Below are 21,959 nucleotides of genomic sequence, written 5' to 3' on the forward strand. Positions count from 1 at the left end.
GGTAGTCCATTTCACTAAAATTAAAGATATCATAAAAATTAAATGTGTCAATATATGTTAGGCTCTTAGAACAGTGCCCAGCACATGGTTGGCACTTAGTAAATGTTAGCCGTTAACTATAGCTTTATCTACCCAGGACATTTTTTCAATCATCTTATTTTTGTAAAAGCATTGAAAGATAGCTTCAATTTTAAAAGATTGAAAAATGGTTGTTTTCTGTCCCTCCCTATATCCATGGCTTTTGCATTGAACTTCTATCAAGAGGTAGAGACTTTTCCCAATCCTTGAATCTGTGCTGGCCTTGTGACTTGTTTTAATCAATAGAATGTGGTGGAAATGCCACTGTGTCTGTCTGAGGCAAGTTCTCAAAGGGCTTTCTACCTTCTCTTCAGTTTTTTCTTTTGTCAAGAGAACAGGCCCAAACTAGGCTACTGGAGAGGAGGATTCCTTAGGCACCTCAGTTAGAAGTCAGCCACCCCTTGTCAGGTAAGCCACTGAGAAGATGTGCAACTGACTCTAGAAGCCCAGCCAGCCACACCCAGAAGACTACCTCTCTGAGCCCAGCCTACACTGGTGGACTTCAGAATTAAGAACTAAATAAATAATTCTTGTTTTAAGCCTGAGATTTGGTATAGTGCTCCTCCTCCAGTCAATGACTATCTCAATGCTACTCTAGACTCTTTCCATACCTGTCCAGTTCCATTTGACTTTTAACAGCCATTTCAACTGAAATCTCTTCTAAGAAGATTTTTCTTCAGGCAATGTGTTGTCTCGTTTGTAAATGGACCCTCATTTTTATATTGTGTTCCCTTTATAGTTTTTCTCTTAGCTTGCCTCATAGTAGAACTGTTTGTATGCTACTTATACTGGTTTCTTTATAGCCAGTAAGTGAACACTGACTTGAGGAGACGTGAGGATGTGACCCAGACCAAGCCACTCATTCCACTTTTTCCCATAGTGATTTGACCCAAGAGGGCCAAGCAGGGCCATTCAGAGTATGCTTTTATAATGTAGACTCTGAGGAGAAAAGAGTTTAGTTTCCCTTTTGGATTAAGAACTATAAGGATCTAGGTCTCATGGTATACAAGATTAGGAGAAGAACAAATAAGAGAGAGGAACTGAGTGCAGGGGAGAAAAAAGGGCCACAAACAAAGAGAAGAGAGAAGCAGAGCTGGGGGAAGGGAGAAAAAGTTATGGAAGAGGTGAAAAAAAGATGTGAGAAACCTATTGACATCAAGACTCTGGATCTGGTCTCCTTTAAGTGTGGTTAATGCTCTTTTTTACTCCAGCTCTTTTGGATTGTGTTCTGATTACTTGTCACAAGAAAAAAGTCCTTATAATCTTCTTGTGAATTAAAGGTTAACCCGAACTATCATCCCAGTGCATTATCACATCTGGGTAGGTTGACAATATAATGTGTTGTCTAAATTGGGGCACTTCTAAGAGTTAAAGGGAGTGCTCTTAGTAATGATTTTGAGAAAACAGGTATTAAGTGAGACTGGCCCTGAGTTAAAAAAAAAAAAAAAGTTTTTTTTTTTTTTTTCAGAAAAAAAAGTTGTTTTTTTTTTTCAGGAAAAAAAAAAAAAAAAGTGAGCCTGGATCTGCAAAGCTAAGGACCAGACATTGAGAAGTTGTGTAACAAAAAATCCAGGTATGGACCCTCTCCGGGTCTCCTTCCATGCCTGCCAGTCTGCATCTCACTCTTCCAGCCTGTTTATATACAACACAGTTAATGGACAAGAGCCCACAGGAAGTTTATTAGACAGGTAGCAATTAGACCCTTTGAAACTATGTTGTATTCATGTAGGATATTTCCTACTGGGTTTTCTTTCTATCTTGTGGTGAGAAATAAATTAATATCATCTTTAAATTAGATGTTGAATATGTTTGGTATTTAAATGCCATACTCAGATAAAACTTTGTGTTGACCATACAAAAGAACACAATGTGTGATTAAGGCTGGAGAAATTTTTTGATTTCAATTAACTTTTATTTTCCTGTAAGAGCTAAAGCAGTTGAGACAATATATTTAGTCTCCCAATCCCCCATTGCTGATGTACTGGCTTGGGGGCTGGGGGAGGCAGAGGTCTAGTAAGGAGTAGGTAGGGCTGTGTTCTAGGGAACAGCGGAAATAGTCAAGACCATTGATACAGGACTGGAGTCCAATCAGTAGTAATATGGTACCCATCTTGTTTGTTCCATTGCTGACTTGAAACCTAATTTTATCCCTTTTTAAAAAAGATTTTATTTATTTATTCATGAGAGACACAGGCAGAGGGAGAAGCAGGCTCCCTGCAGGGAGCCCAATGTGGGACTCAATTCCAGATTGCGGTATCACGACCTCAGCAGAAGGCAACTCAACTGCTCAACTGCTGAGCCACCCAGGCGTCCCCCTAATTTTACCCTTTACCATTTCTTCCCGTGTAATATGCAACCAAATAAATACATGGGAATAAACCATCAGTCAAGTCATTATATGTGTGTGTGTGTGTGTGTGTGTGTGTGTATACAGGGGGTGGGAGTGGTGATGATATCTAAAATATTTACATCACCCTTCACATGCATCCTGAGAGCAAAAATCAGATCAGAAAAAACTAGGAAATAAGTGATAAGAATTAATACTATTATCTTTACTTTTTTAAAAATAAAAGTGCCTTGAAATTAGCAATTTTTTCTCTTTTAAGAGTCTGGTATTGAATGCTCACTTCAGATAAATTTCATGGGTGAGCTATTGAGATAGACCCCAAAATAATCCAGAAGCCATTCTGTGAAGTTGAAAAAGTGAAAGGTAATTCCTCATAAGAAATGTTAAGCACCCACTCCATAGATAATTACCAACTGCAGGGCAAATTAGGATGATAAGGGCCCAAGTACATATACTATAAGAGAAGCTAGGAGCCGAAGAGTGGTACAAATACCACAATGGAGTTGGATGATGGCATAGATAACATCGGGCTTGGAGAAATTAGAGAGCTTCTTGGAAGAGGGACAATTTGAAATGAACCTTAAAATTTGAGCAATTCTCTTCAGACATAGAGGAAGGAGTCACCTCAGAAATAATCAAAAGCTCAGGGACAGTTTCCAGGGGTAGGTAGTAGTCTAGTTGGACTGCAAGATAGAGCAAAGTGGCTAAAAATCCAGTGTTACGTGGTAGGGACACACACATCTCAACCTATACCTCTTCCTAATGTTAGCATGGTTCCCTATCCCTACACACACACACACACACACACACACACACACACACACCACCTCAAGCAAATGCTTTGGTATTTGTGGGTCATAATCTGATTGGAATCTTGCTATCTTCGCTATAGAAACTGCTGGTCTCGGTCTTTAATTTCACCTCAACAAAGAACTTGTAATTTTTTCAGTGTCATGAAACTCATGATTTCGATTTCACAGTCCATGCACTAGATGTCAACAGCATCATGTTTCATGTTCTATATTTTGCACTTGTGGATGGGAGGGCATCTAATGTCTTCCTTCCCCAACACCGTACTAGTGTTTTGGTTCAGACTAAGAATCTGACTGTGTGTGTGTGTATGTGAGTGAGAGAGAGGGATAGTGGATCCCTCGGAGGATTCTGAGCAAAGGAATAACTTCGGAGTTGGGGGAGCTATCTAGTATCTGTAATAGGGAAAATTGGGGAGGAGTGTTAATTGTGAAAATAGTTAAAGGTTCACAAAAGTCCTGCTGAAAAATACTAAGGTTCTATGCCTGGGTAGGAAGGGTGAGGATGGGTAAAGCAAGATAGTTTCAAGACATTTTGCCAAGGTGTGATCTAAAGAATCTAAGACTTGATGCAAATGATGAGAAAGATGACAGTATTTGTAGAGGGAATGGTAATGTTATCAGTAGAAATAAAGGGGACAAGAGGGAGGTAGAGAGATGTTAACCAATTTGATTTGGGATTTAAAGTATTTGAATTTCTCCACTGGTGTATTTATGTGCAAAGTTAAACTTTCTATAATGTTAATTATTTTGAAGGGGAAGAATAACGATACAAGTTTTCTGAATAAGACTCCTTGGCTGCCACCAATAGGACCCAGCCCTTAAGTTACATCATGTGCCCATTGAACTGGGAGGGGCAGAGAGAGAACAGGTACAGCACGTGTAGGATCCCTTTTTGTGAGTGAATGAGGTGGAAGTTAACAGGGAGTTCAGGGAGTTTGCGAATCCCACAGAAGGCGCCAGTTCCTGTCTGCCTCTGGAAATGTCACATCCACCTGTTTATGGTTCTAACATAAGGCCAATCTCAATTTCTGCCCTTTGGGTTGGCTTTAGAACCCACTCCCTCAACAGTATGATCCCACTCTATGGTTTGGAATGAAGAAGTACAAGGAACTTGGCTTTCAAATATTCAGGCACCTTCAGCATTTAAAAATCTTTCTATATCCATGTTTTATTGTATTTTTTAATATTTTATTTATTTATTCATGAGAGACACAGAAAGAGACAGAGGCTGAGATAGGCAGAGGGAGAAGCAGGCTCCCTGTGGGGAGCCTGATGTGGGACTCGATCCGAGACTCTGGGATCACGCCCTGAGCTGAAGGCAGATGCTCAACCACTGAGCCACCCAGGCGTCCCTCCATGTTTTATTTTTTTAAAGACCTATTTATCTATTTGAGAGAGAGAAAAGGAGAGAGAGGGTGGGGGTTGGGGAAGGGCAGGAGGACAGAGGGAGAGGATCTCAAGCAGATGCCACACTGGACGCTGGGCTCCATCTCATGACCCTGAGGTCATGATCTGAGCAGAAACCAAGAGTCGGACACTAACCCCACTGTGCCACCCAGGCGCGCCTATATCCATGTTTTAAATGAATTTAAGAGTCATTTGATAATGAAGACAATACTTCCAGTCTTGTGTCTAATACTTTTACTTCCCAGCAGCATAATACCACTTTGGTCAGGTTGAACCACTGCACAATTTTGCAGCTCTTTCAGAAACGTAAAGAAAACAATTGGAAAGACGCGATCACATGCAATGATGAGAAAATAGTACTATTGCCTGATCTTTCCCCAGAAACGTGAAGTATCCTTGGTTCAGCTCCACACTGTGTTATTTATTATAAGCCCTTACAGCAAGGGAGTTTGTTTCTTGTAGCACCAAATAGACACAGTGGCTAACAAATAATTCTGAAAAGTCATTGACATATTTATCAGATGTCAAAAATTTTCTGAATCTGTACTTTATCCATGTCCCTGGCTTGAAGTGTTCTTTCCAAGAGTAAGCTGTGACATAAAATTGAGTTTTCAGTCCGCTTCTGCCACTGAGGTGGTCTGTTGACCTTAATACTTCACCGCTAGCTTTTCGTATACTACAAAGGACTTTTATATACAGTGACTCATGTATTTTAATGACTCATTTGAATGTAATGGTGTCCCCCAGACCACAGATAATGGTTAGACACATGAACTCTTGTGTTACACTGCATGGGTTCAAATCCCCATGTCATCTGCTGTGTGACCCAGACAAGTCACATATCTGTGCTTCAGTTGTCTTGTCTATAAAATGAAACCTACTAGAGTTGTTGAAGGGATTTCATGAATAGTCTATGGAAAGTACCAAGCACAGTAGAACCTAGTAAGTGCTAAATAAGTGTTAGTTATGAATAAATTATTACTCCCCTATCTTGCTGGGGTCTAACTACGGTGTATGGATAACTGAGCAGTATTTTTGAGTGGTGCATTTAGAAAAGCAAGCTCATATAAATAGGTGCAGGGGGTCTTTCATGATTTCCATGGAGTTAGGGATTTCAGTTCTTCTGTCAGCTGTGAAGAGGGACCCGATGGACAGTAAACTCTACCTATTGCCAAAGCAAGTGTTGAGGAGCTCCTCACAGTAAGCCTCAGGAGGGCACTATGTCTGTCTTGTTGGCCTCTGTCTTTCTAGAACCTAGCGTATAGTAGATGCACAATATATATTTGCTAAATGAATAAACACATGGAAAAGGGCCGGTAGCTATGTGATTAATCTTTAGCTCAGGTACATTCTCGAAATCAAATAGGAAAGAAGTGATCTTTCGAAAGCAGAAGATTTAGAGCTGTGTCCCCAATTACCGTGAACTCCTCAGAGAGAAGATACTAGTAAACATTGAAGGAGATACTCATAACGTGCTTGATGACATGACTTTTCTTCTTTTATAAAAATTAACACATAATATTTTATAATACTCATAAATGAAGTTCTATGTTTCATTCGCCCTTGCAAAATAACTCAGGGAGCTTTCACAAAGAACTAGAAAGGCTGAGCTTTCTTCATTGTTAAAAACTCCTAATCTCCAAACACTGTCCCTTATCTACATGTCCTCAAATCCTTGAAGCCTGTAAAGTAATTGATTCCAAATTCATATACCTGAGAATTTATTTACGAAAAAAGAGTCAATTCTGGTTCTATGAAATTCAGAAATTACAGAGCCAATTACCATAAATTGGTGAAATTTTTCAGGTCATCTGAAGGCAAAATTCATTTATTTATCTATCCACCTATCCAATTGTTCATTCATTCAACAAATACCAACTGAGCTCTTATAGTGTGGCCAACACCATACCAGGTGTCGGAGACCTGGCAATCCACAAAGCAGTCACGGACTTTTTTCTCGTGGAGTTCAAAATCCAGAAAGGGGTGCAGTGGGTAGGACTGCCCCACGTTTTGGGAGACATTGCCTAATGTTGGCTTCCCTTGATCTTCAGAGTATGGATTTCTACTTCACAACGCTATCGAAAGCTGGTCTTAGTAACAGGCTGTCCATATAATAAGCACAAACTAGCCAAAAGGTGAGAAATTCAGGCATGATTCACACATTCACAAATATCTATAGATGTTTCAGAAAACGTAGACAAAACATCCCAACGTCTTGGAGTACTATAGGCACAGCTGAGTAAAATGAACTGAGATCACATCGGTTTGACTTGTCTCGGTTGAGAACCGCATTTGTAAATTGTGTAATCCATCTCTAGTCAAGTTCTTCCGAGACAGCCTTGAATTCTTCAAAAGCCCCTGAAAGCTAGATTTTACATTTAGATTTTTAGCATTGTCTTAAAAGACAGTGGTAGTTCACAGAAGGAGAGAATTCCCTATTGATTACATGATTGAGGAAGCACAAAAGTCTGTTATTCTTTCCAAAGTCAATTGTAATTTAAGCTCCTTATCTCCCTGCGGATGTTCTATTTCAAATGGCCACAAAATGTAAATGCCCCAAATGGAAAGGTTCAGGTATTCTTTTACCAAGCTATGCTCCACGTGCTGGCCTTCAAAATCACAGCAGGAAAGAGTTTAGAAAAATCTGGCCACCAAAGTGACCAAGGGAAAGAACTCACACTCACCAGGATCATGGAGGAATGGTCATTCCAGATTTTCCCCTAACTTTGAATATCTAATTTATTTGTGACATTCAAGATGGACGTTCACATAAGAGCAGCCTGGTATGTTTTTAATATGATTTTGGACAATTCAGTGGCTCTATCGTGATCATTGATAATAAAGAACTTTAGTACCAGTTGTGGTGATTTCTTTTCCCTTTCCTTCTGGCTTCGGTGAAACTCAGAGAAACACAAAAGGGCCTCTCTAAGTCTTAGGGACAGAAACCTTTGATTAAAACTTTAGGGGAAGGCTTATATTTCAATAATGAGATTTCACTGAAAACAAAAAACAAAAACAAAAAAACAAACCAAACTGGCCATTTGGTCATTTGTATGTAGGACCAGTGCGACATGTAATCTGTCTTTAGATGCCTTGGGTGTGATGGATTGCCCCTTTACTTTGACAGAGAGCTTGGCATCCATTTATTAGCATTTAACATTATGCAAATGAAGCATAACAAAGACATCTAGAAAACACAAATGTAAGGTATCTGCTCATTTGCTAGCTGCTTCCGTTAACACCATGACAATATTTATATTGTTGTGAAAACAATCGATAATTTCATATCAACTGTACAATTATGGCTAAATGAAAACATACCCTAAGCTCCAAATTTATACAAGGCATTGAAATGTGTGGAAATGAGCGTTTTCTCATCACAAGGGTGCAATGATTTCCCTTTATGAGAATCTGTGGCATCGCCTGAATAGCTTTAATATTTCTTTGTTAAATGATAACTAAAATATATGTTTTATTAAATTTTTCTTATAAAAATGAGAGCTACCTCTTTCAAACTGAGTAATACTCACATAGTCTCCATTCACTCCCTTTAGTCATGCTTATCTCTTTTGTAAACCTATTTTACATAACATTCGGTCCTCCCCCTTGGCCTCCCCTTTTCCCTCCCCCCCCCTCAGTTTTCTCCAATAAAAAAATGATATGTTTTCAGGATGGTCATAGAAATAGGCATACCTCCTAGTTTCCTCGCTCTTTGTTCTCTGTTGGGTGATGTACTATGAAGAGTAAGCGGAACTTGGTATTGACAATAATACCCCCTTGACAGGGCAAAATGAAATGTGCTGGGCAGGTCTGACTGGTTTTATTTTGTTTTCAAGAAATAGCTCTTGAACCGAGCTTCATCAATTTCTAATTTAGGAGACTATCTGACATGTAAACTTTATTTATGTTGGGGAATCAATTGCTGCATTTGAGAAAAGGGAACATTCAAATATTTGCCTCAGTTTTAATGATCTATGTAGAATGTTTCAACTGGGCATTTATTCTTTTTTGGGGGACATTTTTGTGCCTAAGCCATGTAAGTAAGTGCTCAAATGATTATTGCTTCCTAATTCATTCCCGTGAGTAAAATCAGACTGAGGTACTTAGATTTTCGGTGAGTCAAAAGTGATGATCTGCATAGGTGGCTCTTAACAGGTCATTTTCCAGCCACTGACATTTCCTGAAAGATGGTATGTCCCTTGTCTATTTTCCTGCATGAATATGTGTAATGAATTAGGCAGCTTTTCCCTTTAGAAGGAATAGCTTCTTTTCATTCACAATATTATATCCTGGTTTATATCTGCCTGATTTTAAAAGGAAAAATATTTTTGATCTTAAATTTCCAACAATATCCAGTTTATATTTGGGGAAACTGATCTAGATTTTGTGTGTGACATATATATTTGTGTGTGTGTATGTGTGTATATATATATGAGCACATATCATAATTGAGCTTTGTAAAGCCCTAAGCTTTAAAATATTAAATAAATTCCTGTAACAACATATCCGTGTAGGTAGAAAGAGTTTAGATTTCTCCAGAGTTTATCAATCGAAAAATATAAAACTTAACCAGAAATTATTGAGAGCAGGGTTATATATAAACATCATAGGAGGATCCGTTCATGAAGCTGGGTCCTTGGCTAGTGTTCTCTTACCAGATTCATAACCTTTGGTAAGAAAAGACCTCAATGTGTAGCAAATACACTCTGATAATATATAATTCGTGGAATAAATATACGTTATATTCTGTTAGAATTAATAACCATAGATACAAGCAATACTTAAATTAAAAAAAAAAAACAGTACTAGAGTTCTCTATCCTTGCCTCTAGCAAACCAAAAGTTGAACTAAATGTGTCCCACTGCATTAATGCATAATTAAATTCATGGAAACAGAAAATAAAAAAGCCAATTGCTTCTAGAACCTGAACAGAGTATAATATGGTATAGCTTGCCATTTTCAAGAGGGGGATAAAGGTTGCATTTGCAATTAACTGGAATTCTAATTTAGATGATTCAGCAATATGGATGTGGAAGAGGTCAGGGTGCGGGGGCAACGCATAGGTTGGTTTCTTTTAAGTGGTAGCAACCTTGAACTGATGCAGTTTGAACTCTAGCCTAATGAGGGACTGGCTAATCTCTGGAAAAGCTATAGACCAGAGTCATGATTTATCTGAGAGTCATGGACTTGATCCTTCTGGTCCTATTTCAGTCTGCAGACTGGAAAAGCTCTCCCTTCACACACCGAGAATTCCCACTGCAGTGAATGTAAGGTCTGTGTGTGTAAGGAGCACGCGAGCAGCGGGGGTTCAGCCCCAAGAGAAAGAAGGTGTCGAGTCGCCTTGGTAAAGAATTTACACACCACGTGTTCACAGCTCTTGACAGGTATAATTATCAATGTCGTCTCTTCCGTTTACTATGTGCTGGGATTCTGAAGCACGGTTTCAGATTTGTGACTATCTTCTCTTTAAGGACCTGCAAGAGGGGGAAAGAGTGAAGGGGAAACCAGTGATTAGTATTCCTTTTGTCAACTGCAAGATGCTAAAAATATCGAAAGAGCATGTGCTATGTGAGAACAGCAGGGATTATTTTAGGCCCTATCACTCAGGCACCATCTTCCACATATGAACAAAAATTGTTTGATGTTTGCAAAGGAAGTAATTATCAAATGAGGATGGAAAAGACACAGTTATTCCCTAAAATGAAATACAGAGCACCAGTTTGGAAACATTTCAAATGTAAAACCTTCCTTCTTCCCAGTTCCAGATGACTCTGTTTTTCTTCGTGAAGGCAAAGGATGGCTAACCTCTCCAGTGGGATTCTCGGGGCGCTGGGTACTGCTTCTGCTGCGGTACGGCCAGTGGGGCCTCTCCCTGCTGGGGGTGTGGGGAGCCCCAACATCCCTTCTCTGAAGCACATCCTCAGACCCCTTTCTTCTCCTGCAAGGTCAGCCTGACACCGAGCAGACCAGGGTGGGCAGCTGCCCATATGGTCAGATTCGGGGACAGCAACCTCCCCGAGCACCCCCCCAAGACCCGTCACTCTTCCCCCCCATTCTGGAATCGTGGCTCTCAGAGAGAACAGTGGTTTCCGATCTTTGTTTTTAAAGCTGCGGATATTTTTATGCCAATGAGTGCGAAGCATCATATACAAAACAGATTTTTAGAAATTGTGGCAGGCCTTGCAATCTGCCTACTTGCATCAACACCCTCCAGCTGGCATGCCTTCTACAGATGTGCCTAAAGGCCCCTGGGGCCCACAGAGTGGCTGGAAAGCCAAGCGCCAGGCCACTGTGCTGCTCCAGGACTCACCCAACAAGCCTGACCTAGTGCCGACACTTGCACCACTACAATCCTAGTAGCTACGCGACTGCTGCTGAGTGCTCACTAACTGCCACAGGCTTTGTTAAAAGTTTTACATCTTTTTTTCTTAATCCCCGTAACAGACCATTTTACCGAGTGTCCTATTGAATAACTAACTTCCTACAGGTGCCGGAGTTTAGCAAATGACAGAGAGCTAGAGACTGAGTTTTTGAGTTTTTAACAAATTGATGTATTGTATAGTCCATGGCCCAAGGGACTGGGACTCAGAACAGATGAATTTTAGTAACAGTCTTGGATCTTTTCACCTACCCAGAGGCTGGGGAGGGAGGAGGCCTGAGGGATATGCCAGCAGCTGAGAGATCCCTGGGTGTCCAAAATATGGGTCACTGAAGCAACCCCTTGGGAAGAGCCATCTGCATCCAACGTTCTCATTGTTTCTCTCATCCCCTTGATTTGTAATTCAACAAATCAGTGATTTTTTTTCACTTGTTTAAATAAAAGACTTCTTTCCATATTAGTGTAAATTTTATCACTCAGGTTGCTTTGCTGACTTTTAAATGAGCCACTGTGGTAGTCAGAACAAGGGACCCTAAATCTCTCCACATCCTAGTCCCCAGAATCAGTGGATATGTTAGATTTCATGTTAAAGGGGGATTAAAGCCATAGATGGATTTAAGGTTGCTAAAGGGCTGACTGTTAAAATAGGCAGCTGATCCTGGATTGTCCAGGTGGGATATACAATGAATGTGGTTAGAAGTGGGAGATGGAGAGGGGAGGAGCCAGGGAAGGGGGCGTGATGAGGAGGAAGCAGAGGCCAGGACTCGGGTGCCCTTGCCGGTTTGGAAGATTGAGAAGGAACCACGAGGCAATGTGGAGAGCCTCTAGAAGCCAGGAAAGGCAAGGAAATGGCTCTTTCTCCTCGGAGCCTCCTAAAGCCCAGAAAGGCTGTGCCGGACTTCAGTCTGTTGGAACTACAAGAAATTTACGTTTTTTTAAGCCACCAAATTCGTGGTGACTTTTTAAAGGCAGCGGTAGGAAATGACTACAGCTGAAGTGATGGAGGACTTAGAGGTAGGGGGTAAATGGTAAGGGTGAGTTGGATACCTCCAACTCTAAGTAGCATGACAATGAATCCCTAGGAAGCTCAGGTGAGCCTGTCTGTGAGGAGGGACAGGGGATGTAAGGGCAGGTGCCATCGAAGAAAGAAGTAGAATGGCACAGTGGTGGAGACAAAAAGGCTTTGAAGCCCATGTTTCTGGGTTTGAGTCATGGCTTTATCACTCACGAGCTGTGAACCGTGGTACAGGTTTTATTTTTTAAATCTTTTTAATTAATTTTTTTGCATTTATTTTTTTTAATTGGAGTTCAATTTGCCAACATACAGCATAACACCCAGTGCTCATCTCATCAAGTGCCCCCCTCAGTGCCTGTCACCTAGTCACCTCCACCCCCCTGGTACAGGTTTTATTTTTTTATTTTTTTATTTTTAAAGATTTTATTTATTTATTCATGACAGACACACAGAGAGAGAGAGAGAGAGAGAGAGAGAGAGAGGCAGAGACACAGGCAGAGGGAGAAGCAGGCTTCATGCAGGGAACCCGACGTGGGACTCGATCCCGGGCCTCCAGGATCATATCTCGGGTTGAAGGTGGCACTAAACCGCTGGGCCCCCAGGGCTGCCTAGGTACAGGTTTTTTTTAAAAAAAAAATCCTACACACTTCAGTTTCTTCCTTTACAATGGGATTAAAAATAGTACCTACTATACCCCTAGGACTGTCATGAAGACTAACTACCTGAACACATATGAAGCACTCGGAAGAGTTCTTGGCACACTCTCACTACTTAATAAATGTTATCCAGCTTTACCATGATTATTTCTATTACGCCGGTTTTCTGCATGGTGACTCTGGGTTCCTTGGATTCATTTTTATCAGGGTTGTCCTTTGAGGCTGGTTTTCTCAGCTCTGCAGTGGCTCCCTGGATTGGATCATCAGGACAGCGGCTGTGGCAGTGGCGGTGGGAAGTTCGGGCAGTCCACAGTGGACAAAGGAAGGGAAGCGGGGGCCTGATGATTGGTGAGGTCCCTGGGAAACTCCAGCGACCCTGGACATCTGTTAAGATTCAGCCTGGTTTCAAATGCAAGGACTTCTCTCTCCACCGTCAATCCAGCAACAGGAGGTCAGAGAAATCTGACAATCTTTAGTCTTGACTTGCTCAGAATGTTGACAACTCAAGGAGGATTTCTTTTCCTTTCTCCTTTTATTCTTTGAGAATCTGGGCGAAATGTGGATGTATGTAAAATCATGCTTTAAAAAATGAGATGCTTAAAGCTGAATAAATGTAATGCTCTCTGTCAAGAAAGTGAGGATAGCATAAAAATATCTAGATTCCTATTCTCGGCTTAGGTTTCTATAATTCCATTGCGTAGTGATCATCTCTCTTACCTTCTAGAAAATGTAATCTATTCCTGATTATCAAACATGGAAGTTAGGGAAAAATACAAATGAGTTTTATTTCAGGCAAGTTTAAAATTAAAAGTGGGCCTGAGAGATACTCTCCACACATCACTTACATTCAACCTATTTTCCATTTGTAAACATCAGTAGCCATTAGTAGTTACTTAATAACTTACACCATTTTAGGTAAAAAAAAAAAAATTCCTGATTTTGAGAATGGAGATTGTGTTTCACGTGATAAACGGTGAAGACAGTATCTGACAAGTATGTTGCTTTACCTGGTCTTGGCATAACTTGTTAAACTCCAAAACAAAACAAAACAAAAAAAAAAAAAAAAAAAAGAAAGAAAAAAAGAAAAAAATCTGAGATCATTTCAAAGTAAATTGGTCAAATGAGCTTCAAATTTCTAACCAAAAGCAACCATAGTATGAGTTAGGAAGTGTAACAAATCCCATTTAATCCTTAAAAATTTAATTAATTAACAGTCAAACAAGAGCTAATGTAGGTCTCTTTGACTGAATTCACCATAAAATCCACGGATGACAGGACTTGGTTGTACTTCACTTGTACTTGAAATGGCCACTGGAGTTTCATCTCAAGGGGCCACGATCATGTGTGGAGCAAGTGCTGTCTTGGCAGGCAGAAATATAAATTTCATGTTCACTTAAATAGAACGTTACTGTATCCATTACAAGAAAATTCAGTTCGTAAATGTCTTTTATTAAAAATGTCAGCCTTTGGGACGCCTACGTGGCTCAGTGGTTGAGGGTCTGCCTTCTGCTTAGGTTGTGATCCTGGAGTCCCGGGATCGAGTCCCATGTCCGGATCCCTGCATGGAGCCTACTTCTCCCTCTGCCTGTGTCTCTGCCTCTCTCTCTCTCTTTGTCTCTCATGAATAAATAAATAAAATCTTAAAAAAAATAAAAGTCAGCCTTTGGTCATGAGACAATAGGAAATTCTGAAGAGGTTTAACGAAGGCTGCTGGAGCAGACCAGTGACATGGAGTGCGCAGCCCAGAAAATACTCAGGCCAAGTTGTACACTTTCAAAGATGACTGAAAGGATATAACAGTGGAAGCTTTTAGTGAGACCTCAGAAGTCTGAATGGCAACATATTTCTTTCAAAACACTTCAGAATAATTTTACTCCAGGCCAGTGTGGCAAATCAATCAGGAAAACGGTACAAGTCGTCATTCTTGAGGATGGAAGAAACAAATGAGTTAGTGGAAAGAGTGTCCAAGTCTGACGAAAGGATTGTGGCTTGGTGTTAGAAAAAGACCTAGGAAAGGACTCCGACAATACTGAGGTAAAGCACCTTTATATTTGGAATAGATTAGAGAGGAGAAGGATGTGGGCAAAATGACTTGTCCGGTGATGCGACCCCATCACTACATCTCAACCCTGTCATCCCAGTTGAGTCAGCATCTCTTGCCTAGACTACTATACAACAGCCTTCTAATTAGTCTCTGTTCTCACTCTTACCTTGCAGTAATCTATTTTCCCCAGAACAGCCAGAGTGATCTTTGTTAATACATAAATCAGACCATGTCATTCCCTTGCTTAAAACCCTTAGTGGCTTCCACTGCAATAAAATCTACCGTCCCTCAGTGATTTAAAAAGCTTTCTGTGACCTGGCCCCCATCTACCTCTCTGTCCTTACTCATTATTTCCTAACTAACTACCCCAGCTTTCCTTCTATTCCAAAAACATCAAATAGCTCTCGGAGCTCTGCACCGGCTAGCTCCCCTTCTGCTTATGCTCATCTCTGGCTTCTCCTATGCATTCAATCTCAGCTTAAATGTCATCTCCTTTGAGACGTCTCCCTTGATCATCTAATCGAAGGCTGTCACCTAGCCAGGGTGTATCAAAGCACTCCATTTTAACTCTGCGAAGTACGGGTCCCAATAAGCTAATTTTATTTACCTATTAGTAGTTCTCTCCTCCAACCAGAATGTAAGCACCATGAGGGCAAAGACTTTGCTTTGTTCAAGCTGTTTCTACAGCCCACAGCAGTACCAAATAGATACTCGTTGTTGAATAAAGGTAGTTTTTAGAATGAATGGAAGGTGATTTTGGATGAAATCACCAAGCTATGGTATATACGGTATAACTTACAAGCTATAAGAGATAAGACTGTTGAATTCTCAGCACAGGACAAACCCTGGAGTCCTTATACTTCCCCAAGTAGCTTCTCCTTTGTTGTGAGTGTCACAAACCATTGAAAGTCTCATGTCATATCCAGTGTTTCTTTCAGGTTGTGCAAACAGTAATCTGATGTTGAATGACTTAAAACCACTATTACCCATTGTCACCTTCCCAAGAACATTCGAACCTCACTTCAAAATCACATTTGCAGACATCATCGCGTAGAGGTGTGTAATGCTATTAACTGTCTCTCCCAAAGGGGAGCAAGGACAATTTATAGAGCTCCAGAATATCTGATGTTGGCAGGTGAAATGCCCGTGAGAGCAAAAAGGACGATAATTCTATGCTCCTTGAAGGTGTGCTTGTGAGGGCTCCACGAAGCCACTGCAACTTCATATCATTCATCTAAGAAACGGAGGTTTAGTGATACTTACTTGAAGGGTTTTTCTGAGGATAAGAACTAAGATGGGAAAAGAGCCCAGCACACAGGAGGGCACTTCAAAGATGGTGATTCTCACTCTTCACATTTTTTTCTTGGATTTTCTTAAAAACATATAGTAAGACCTGACTTAGCATTTTTGTCACAAGATGGAATTTAGAAAAAGGCAAGAGCGTCACTTTTTAAGTGAGCACCCACAGAGAGTCTGGAATCTTTCAGAATATGCACACTGGCAGGTCTCCACTTCATTCTTCACAGTGGAGTGATTTTCCAATAATTTGTATTGGTATTCTAGAGGGATCCTCCCAGGATCAGCATTATACGGTTGTTTAGTTTGTACACAGTGCAAAGGCAACTGGCCAAGAGGGTGAATGAGGGCTTGTTATCTAGTTCTGTGCCCGGGGAATCTGTGTCGCACAGACGCTGCATTTTCCTAATTTATATAAAGGCATCCTATAGTCTGTACCTGGCCCTCTCAAAGATATTATTTTCCAAAATATCTTACATTTGCAGGAAATACAGCTGAATGGCATATAAAGTAAGCAACGGTCTTGTCTTGTTTATATTTTCTGAGTTCTTTTTTTTTTTTTTTTTTTTTGCTTGCTTGATTTCTGGGGAGGTGGGGTTGTTAAATCTTAAATCTAATGATGATATTCCAGCTGTCTAAGAAACCCTATTAAAAACCGAAACAAACTTGTCTGTGTCAGGGACTTCCGTTGTGCAGAAGAAGACGCTCCTCACCTATGACATGTGGTTCTGCTGTGTTTGTTGCTGCTGCTGCTGTTGCTGCTGCTGAATTAACAACTGCTGCTGCTGTCGACGCCGGGCAGTCCGGAGCTTTTCAAAGCGAGCCTCCATCTCTTCCAGGACTTTGGGGGTGTATCGGACCACCAGCTTGACACTGTCTTTAGCAGCCTTGAGCAGTTCCACAGCTTTCTCATGGTGCTCCCCTTCCACGCTCTGAAAAGACAGGGACATCTCTTAAAGGGGAGAACTGTCATGTTCTTCTCCCTGAGGGACCCATCTGCGATTAGTATCCTACAAAAATCTCGGTTTGAAATTTCAAGAAGGGGATTGCAGATGGGATGCACTGCCATCCTCGTTATTACTTATTGTTCGTAGGTGAAGTAGCGGCTGGTTAGGATGCACTAGGGTACAGAATGGATTGAGTGGGGGTTCAGGTTTGAAGGGTGAGAAGCAACCAAGGCCTAAGATTTACACGCTACTGTTTAGAGTGGGATTTCCAAAATTCATCGGGAAGACTAAATGCACTGGCCAAGAAAATTCTGAAAAAAATGGTAATAAAGGGGGACTTTTCCTATCAGATATTAATGTCATTAAATATCTACCATGATTACAGCAGTGTCTCATCGTAGCAAGAGATAGAACACAGAGTCCAGAAGCGGATCCATCATGTGTAAAGCTTTGTTATATGATAAATGTGGGATTTAGACCAAAGGGGGAAAGAACTGTTAAATGACGCTGAAACAAATAATAATTAAATGAGAGAAGATAATGTAGAGCCCAATCTCCTAGTCTGTGCTAAATATAACTGATTAAAAATTTAAATGTAAAAATAAAACCATTAAACAACTAAAATGAAGCAGGGCTTCTTCATCTTGCAATGGAGAAAGAATTCTTAAGTATACATGCCAAGGGAAAAAATTACAAAATCAGATTCATAAATTGTAAGTTTCTGTATCTCATATACCATAGAAAGGCCAAATAACAAATGGGAAAAATATTCTTGATATATGACATATTGAGACATCTCAATATTTGTTCATATTCTTACCATGAAGAACATTTAAGAGTCTATAAAGTCCTAAGCAAAATGGTCACATGAACTCAGGGACAAAAAGTAATTTAAAAAACCCTATGAATGGACAGCTAAGCTCCCTTGCAATGAAAGAAGTACAGATGAACACAAAATATTTCATTTATAATTCAAAAATGGTAAATATGTGTTTTTAAAAATATGATGTATTTTCAAGGATGTAGGGAAATGGGGACTCTCATACACTGCTAGTAACTTAACACAAACTGACACAGTTTTTCCAGAGGGCATTATTGTTATGCATTGGATAAACCCTTTACAAAGAATAGTTTATTTTCAGAGAAATTTACTAAGGATATCATCAGATGTGCACACATACCTAGAAGGTAGGAATGATAAAGCAGAAAGCAAAAAATACATCACTTCCTGGCTTTTGAGTACCAAATCTTTTAAACATGATGATATAGATAAGAGTTGGGAAACTATGTTTTTACTACAAGTAAATACAAAGAGGTTTCTTTCCCCAAACCTTCTAAAGATTCTCCAGGTTGGGATTAGGGAGAAGCAAAACAGAAGCAATCTGTAATCAGACATCACAGGGCCCTTGAAAAAAAAAAAAAAAAAAAAAGGAGATGATTTTCCTTGCAGCTGCCCCTCAGGGCAGATGACCTAACTCCTATTTTTTAGGATCAAAGTGCAAAGGCCTTTTTCCATCTGCTTCCTGGATAAAGCTCCCAGAAGAAAACATCTGCGTGAGGACACAGGCTGAGAGACTGCCAGGACACCTAAGAGTGGATTGGAGTGGCGGGGAGGGCCACCCCACGTTGGCTGAGATCACATTTTACAACTCAAGCAGAAAGGGGTCTCAAAATGGGTATTACACCGAGTTCCAAAAAAACAAAGTAAGTTGCATTTTGAGTGCAATTCCATTATAGCTAGAGATTCGTAATTGCTCCATCATATGGATTTGGAGACAAGAGAATTTTAGCACTTGCTTCAGTAAGGTGGATGTGGACCAAGAAAAAGAAAATGCTTTGAGTTTAGCAACGAGGCAGTCACCGTGGTGTGTAAGAATGCCTGCGTCACATGTTGGGGTACCAAGCAGATACCAAGGGTTTAAGAAACTACCATGATGAGACCCAGAGGCAACTTTCAGAAGCACTCACTCCCTCACCAAGTCTGGGGCACATGGAGAGCAAGGGGTTATATACAGAGCAGAGTGAATTTTTGCCTGTGGCTAAAGCCTGGGAAAACTGGCTCGTTTATTGATCAACTCATTCTTTTCATCATCATTCATTCAGTCATTGACCTGGACACTCAACAAATGCTTATTTAGCCTTTATCCTATGAATTATATTCTACTAAGTTCTTTGGAAGAGCATAAAGGATAGGGGGAAGCTTTGGCAACTTGGTACAATATCATCCCTGTTTTCAGTGTGCTCAAAATTTCTTTCCAATTTGCCCCGAGATGAACTGTTAATGTGGGAAACTCTGCTTCCAAGAGGAAATCTGGGCGATCTGGTTGTTCATGTCCTTCTCTAACGTCCTTTTTGATATTAAAATGTATGCGTTTATAGGTTTCAGTAACACTGGTTTGTCTGTTTTCTAGGCTCCTAAATTCCTTTTTGGCTTTTGTTCTATCTGCTTTCATTTAATAGGGTTGGAGATTCTAGGCCAGACCTTTAGAGGCCCATTATCCCAGCGTAAGCACTGTGCCTGCAATCCAGAGTTGCCACAAGAGAGTTGTGGTACTAATTTGTGAGGCCATCAAACTCTCACCAGAGGGACAAACAGCTGAGAGAAATATGACTGGTGAGCCATACCCAGCCCCACTGAGCCATCAAAGTCACCCTCTCCCACACCGAGCTCTGTTCTCCCCCATATAGTTAGCAATTTATTAAAAGGCAGGCCCCATGGTCTTTGAATCCAGAATTTTTGCTCAGGCTCCTGCAGGCTCATCAGAGTTAACAGGTCTGCTGGTTGACTCTACCTTTCGCTTTGCTGTTTGCACCAGGGCACAGAAGCTTCTGATGGGATCTGGGCAGAGTGCCACACTTCTGCTTCCAAAACTGCTTTGTTAAAATAATACAAATTATAGGACTGAACGGTACAACAGAAATTAAGAGGTAACTCAGAAAGAGTTGAAGAAATATGTTTGTAGAATGTAGTATTTCAAAAACTCTATTTTTTAATTGTTTTCAGAAAAATGTCTCAGTGACTGATCTGGATGGCTTCTTCCACTGGCTGTGCCTACCTTATGAATACTTTTGAGTGTGTATGCTTGCCTCGGTAACCTACAATTTATTTCCTGAGTGCTTTTAGTTCCTCAGCACAACTTTTTGAAAGAATAAGGCTGTTTTCTGACTTTTTTTAAAGATAAGAACGAAAAAGCAGCTCACCTTCCCATAGAGGTTTTATTCCACACATAAAAAGAAGCCAAGCTATCTGCTCAGTTAGGGCACATGTGTTGATGTGCAAACACTTGTTAGTAGGTATTCCTTGTGCCCAAAAGTTTTATCACCTACCCCTAATTGTGGCTTGTCCTATTTCTCACTCTTAATGAAAGTATGCCTTATTTCACGCTAACTACGTAAAACATGTTTTAGAAATGTAATAGTGTATTTGTCAACAATTAAACTTTTTTTAACAATTAAACTCTTGCTATGAAAGCTGTGTATATAAAAGCCGCCCTGATTCAGAAATGGTCCTCAGTCACAGCCAGCCCAGCCTGAGCCGTCACTAAAAACCTGTAGCATCAGCTTTTCACGTAGCAGGAGAATGCGGCCCTTCTGTAATTTGAAGAAACCCGGCAAGGCTCCCAATTTTAAAGCAACATCCCCTTTTGCATTTAAAGTTGGAAATTTTTATGGTTAGATTTCATTCTCTTGCTTTAAGAGTATGTGTACGTATTGCAATTTTAGGACCTCATACGCAAGGATCCATCTAATAAAGACATCTGGTAAAAGGTAGATTTTTATTAAGAAGGCAAGGGGTGGTAAAGAAGGCATGGGAGTATAGTAGGTACACCTAGGAAACATGTAGACCAAAGAGAAGTATGGTCCTGAAAGAGAAAAGGCCCTAAGAGAAATATTATGTACCCCACAGTTATGCCTACTTTGGCCATGATCATCCACTGAATTGAATTAAAATGTACTAAGGAGAATGGACATCTCCATCCTGAAAATATTTATTTCTCCTGCTAAATCTCTTAAAAATACACATAGAAATCGATATGGGGAGAATTCAAATCATTTTTTGCCATTTCCAAATGCATAAATACAAGCTAGTAAGATACTAAATTGACATAAAACCGTAAGAATTGCATTGCCTGTAACGTTAATACATAAGAGAAGATGTTTTCATTCAGGAAGCCGGGGGAAAAATCGCTCAGGAAAAACCAGATGTGTACTTGCTTCATCAGCAATCTCACGCAGTAGTTAAGTTCTAGGAAGCTTTCAAGTTAGTTAACGTGATGAAAGTTTAATAAATCAGTGGCTGGTAAATGAACCAACTTCACAACATGGCTGCATTCTGATCTTCCAAGAGCTTTTCCATTTCCACAGGTTGTGAGGTAGCAAAATGGTTGCTATTTCATGGTATGCTCAATTTCCTAGCTGATTAAGAATTCTTTCTAATATAAAGGAACTTTGGATCACACTGCAGACACTAATTTGCTCATGACTTGTGTTTTTTTCCCCACTGCAATAGAGAAACTAGTTGTTAAGTTTTGACCCTGGCTAGCCCTGGGATAGAAGAGATGCTTGTCCTAGGAAGGAAGCTTGTTATCTGTGCATAATTAGCTGTCAAATGGTCCATGCCCAGGTCTTTATGCAGGTCTTACTCTGTGGGGATCACATGAACATAATCCTGACAGAGTTTGCTGATAAGTTGAACATTTTTTCAGATAACCAAGAATTGGCTATATCTCGCAGATATTCTGAGCATATCTAGAGCCCAGCTTATGCATGGGCTCCTAAAATGACATCAGTCATTCCTTCAGATGCAGGGCCAAATCATGTTACCAGGGGTTATAATATCTAGGTAGATCAGAAACTCAGAGTGTTATAGCCGTAGAGACCCTTAGAAATAATCTTAGTTATCTCCTTGTACTTTATTTCTTGTCTAGGTAGGTAACATCCATCACCGTTCATAGTCACAAAAATGTCTTTCTTGAGA

At 40.3% G+C, this 21,959-nt stretch overlaps 1 protein-coding gene across 2 annotated transcripts in view; it reads right to left on the reverse strand.

Moving 5' to 3' along the window:
* Positions 1 to 4,863: 4,863 nt before the first annotated feature.
* The window catches only part of LIN7A (lin-7 homolog A, crumbs cell polarity complex component), a 127,665-nt gene continuing 110,569 nt past the window's right edge, over positions 4,864 to 21,959 (reverse strand). For both annotated transcript variants that reach the window (XM_049094303.1, XM_025438942.3), the window contains exons 7-8: positions 16,748 to 16,966; positions 4,864 to 10,118 (exon numbers count right to left, since the gene is read on the reverse strand). In XM_049094303.1, the coding sequence (XP_048950260.1) occupies positions 16,748 to 16,966 (219 nt within the window). In that variant the 3' untranslated portion in view covers positions 4,864 to 10,118. The remainder of the gene's footprint in view (positions 10,119 to 16,747; positions 16,967 to 21,959) is intronic.

The sequence above is a fragment of the Canis lupus genome, chromosome 15 (assembly GCF_003254725.2).
Source record: "Canis lupus dingo isolate Sandy chromosome 15, ASM325472v2, whole genome shotgun sequence".
Classification (NCBI taxonomy): Eukaryota; Metazoa; Chordata; class Mammalia; order Carnivora; family Canidae; genus Canis; species Canis lupus.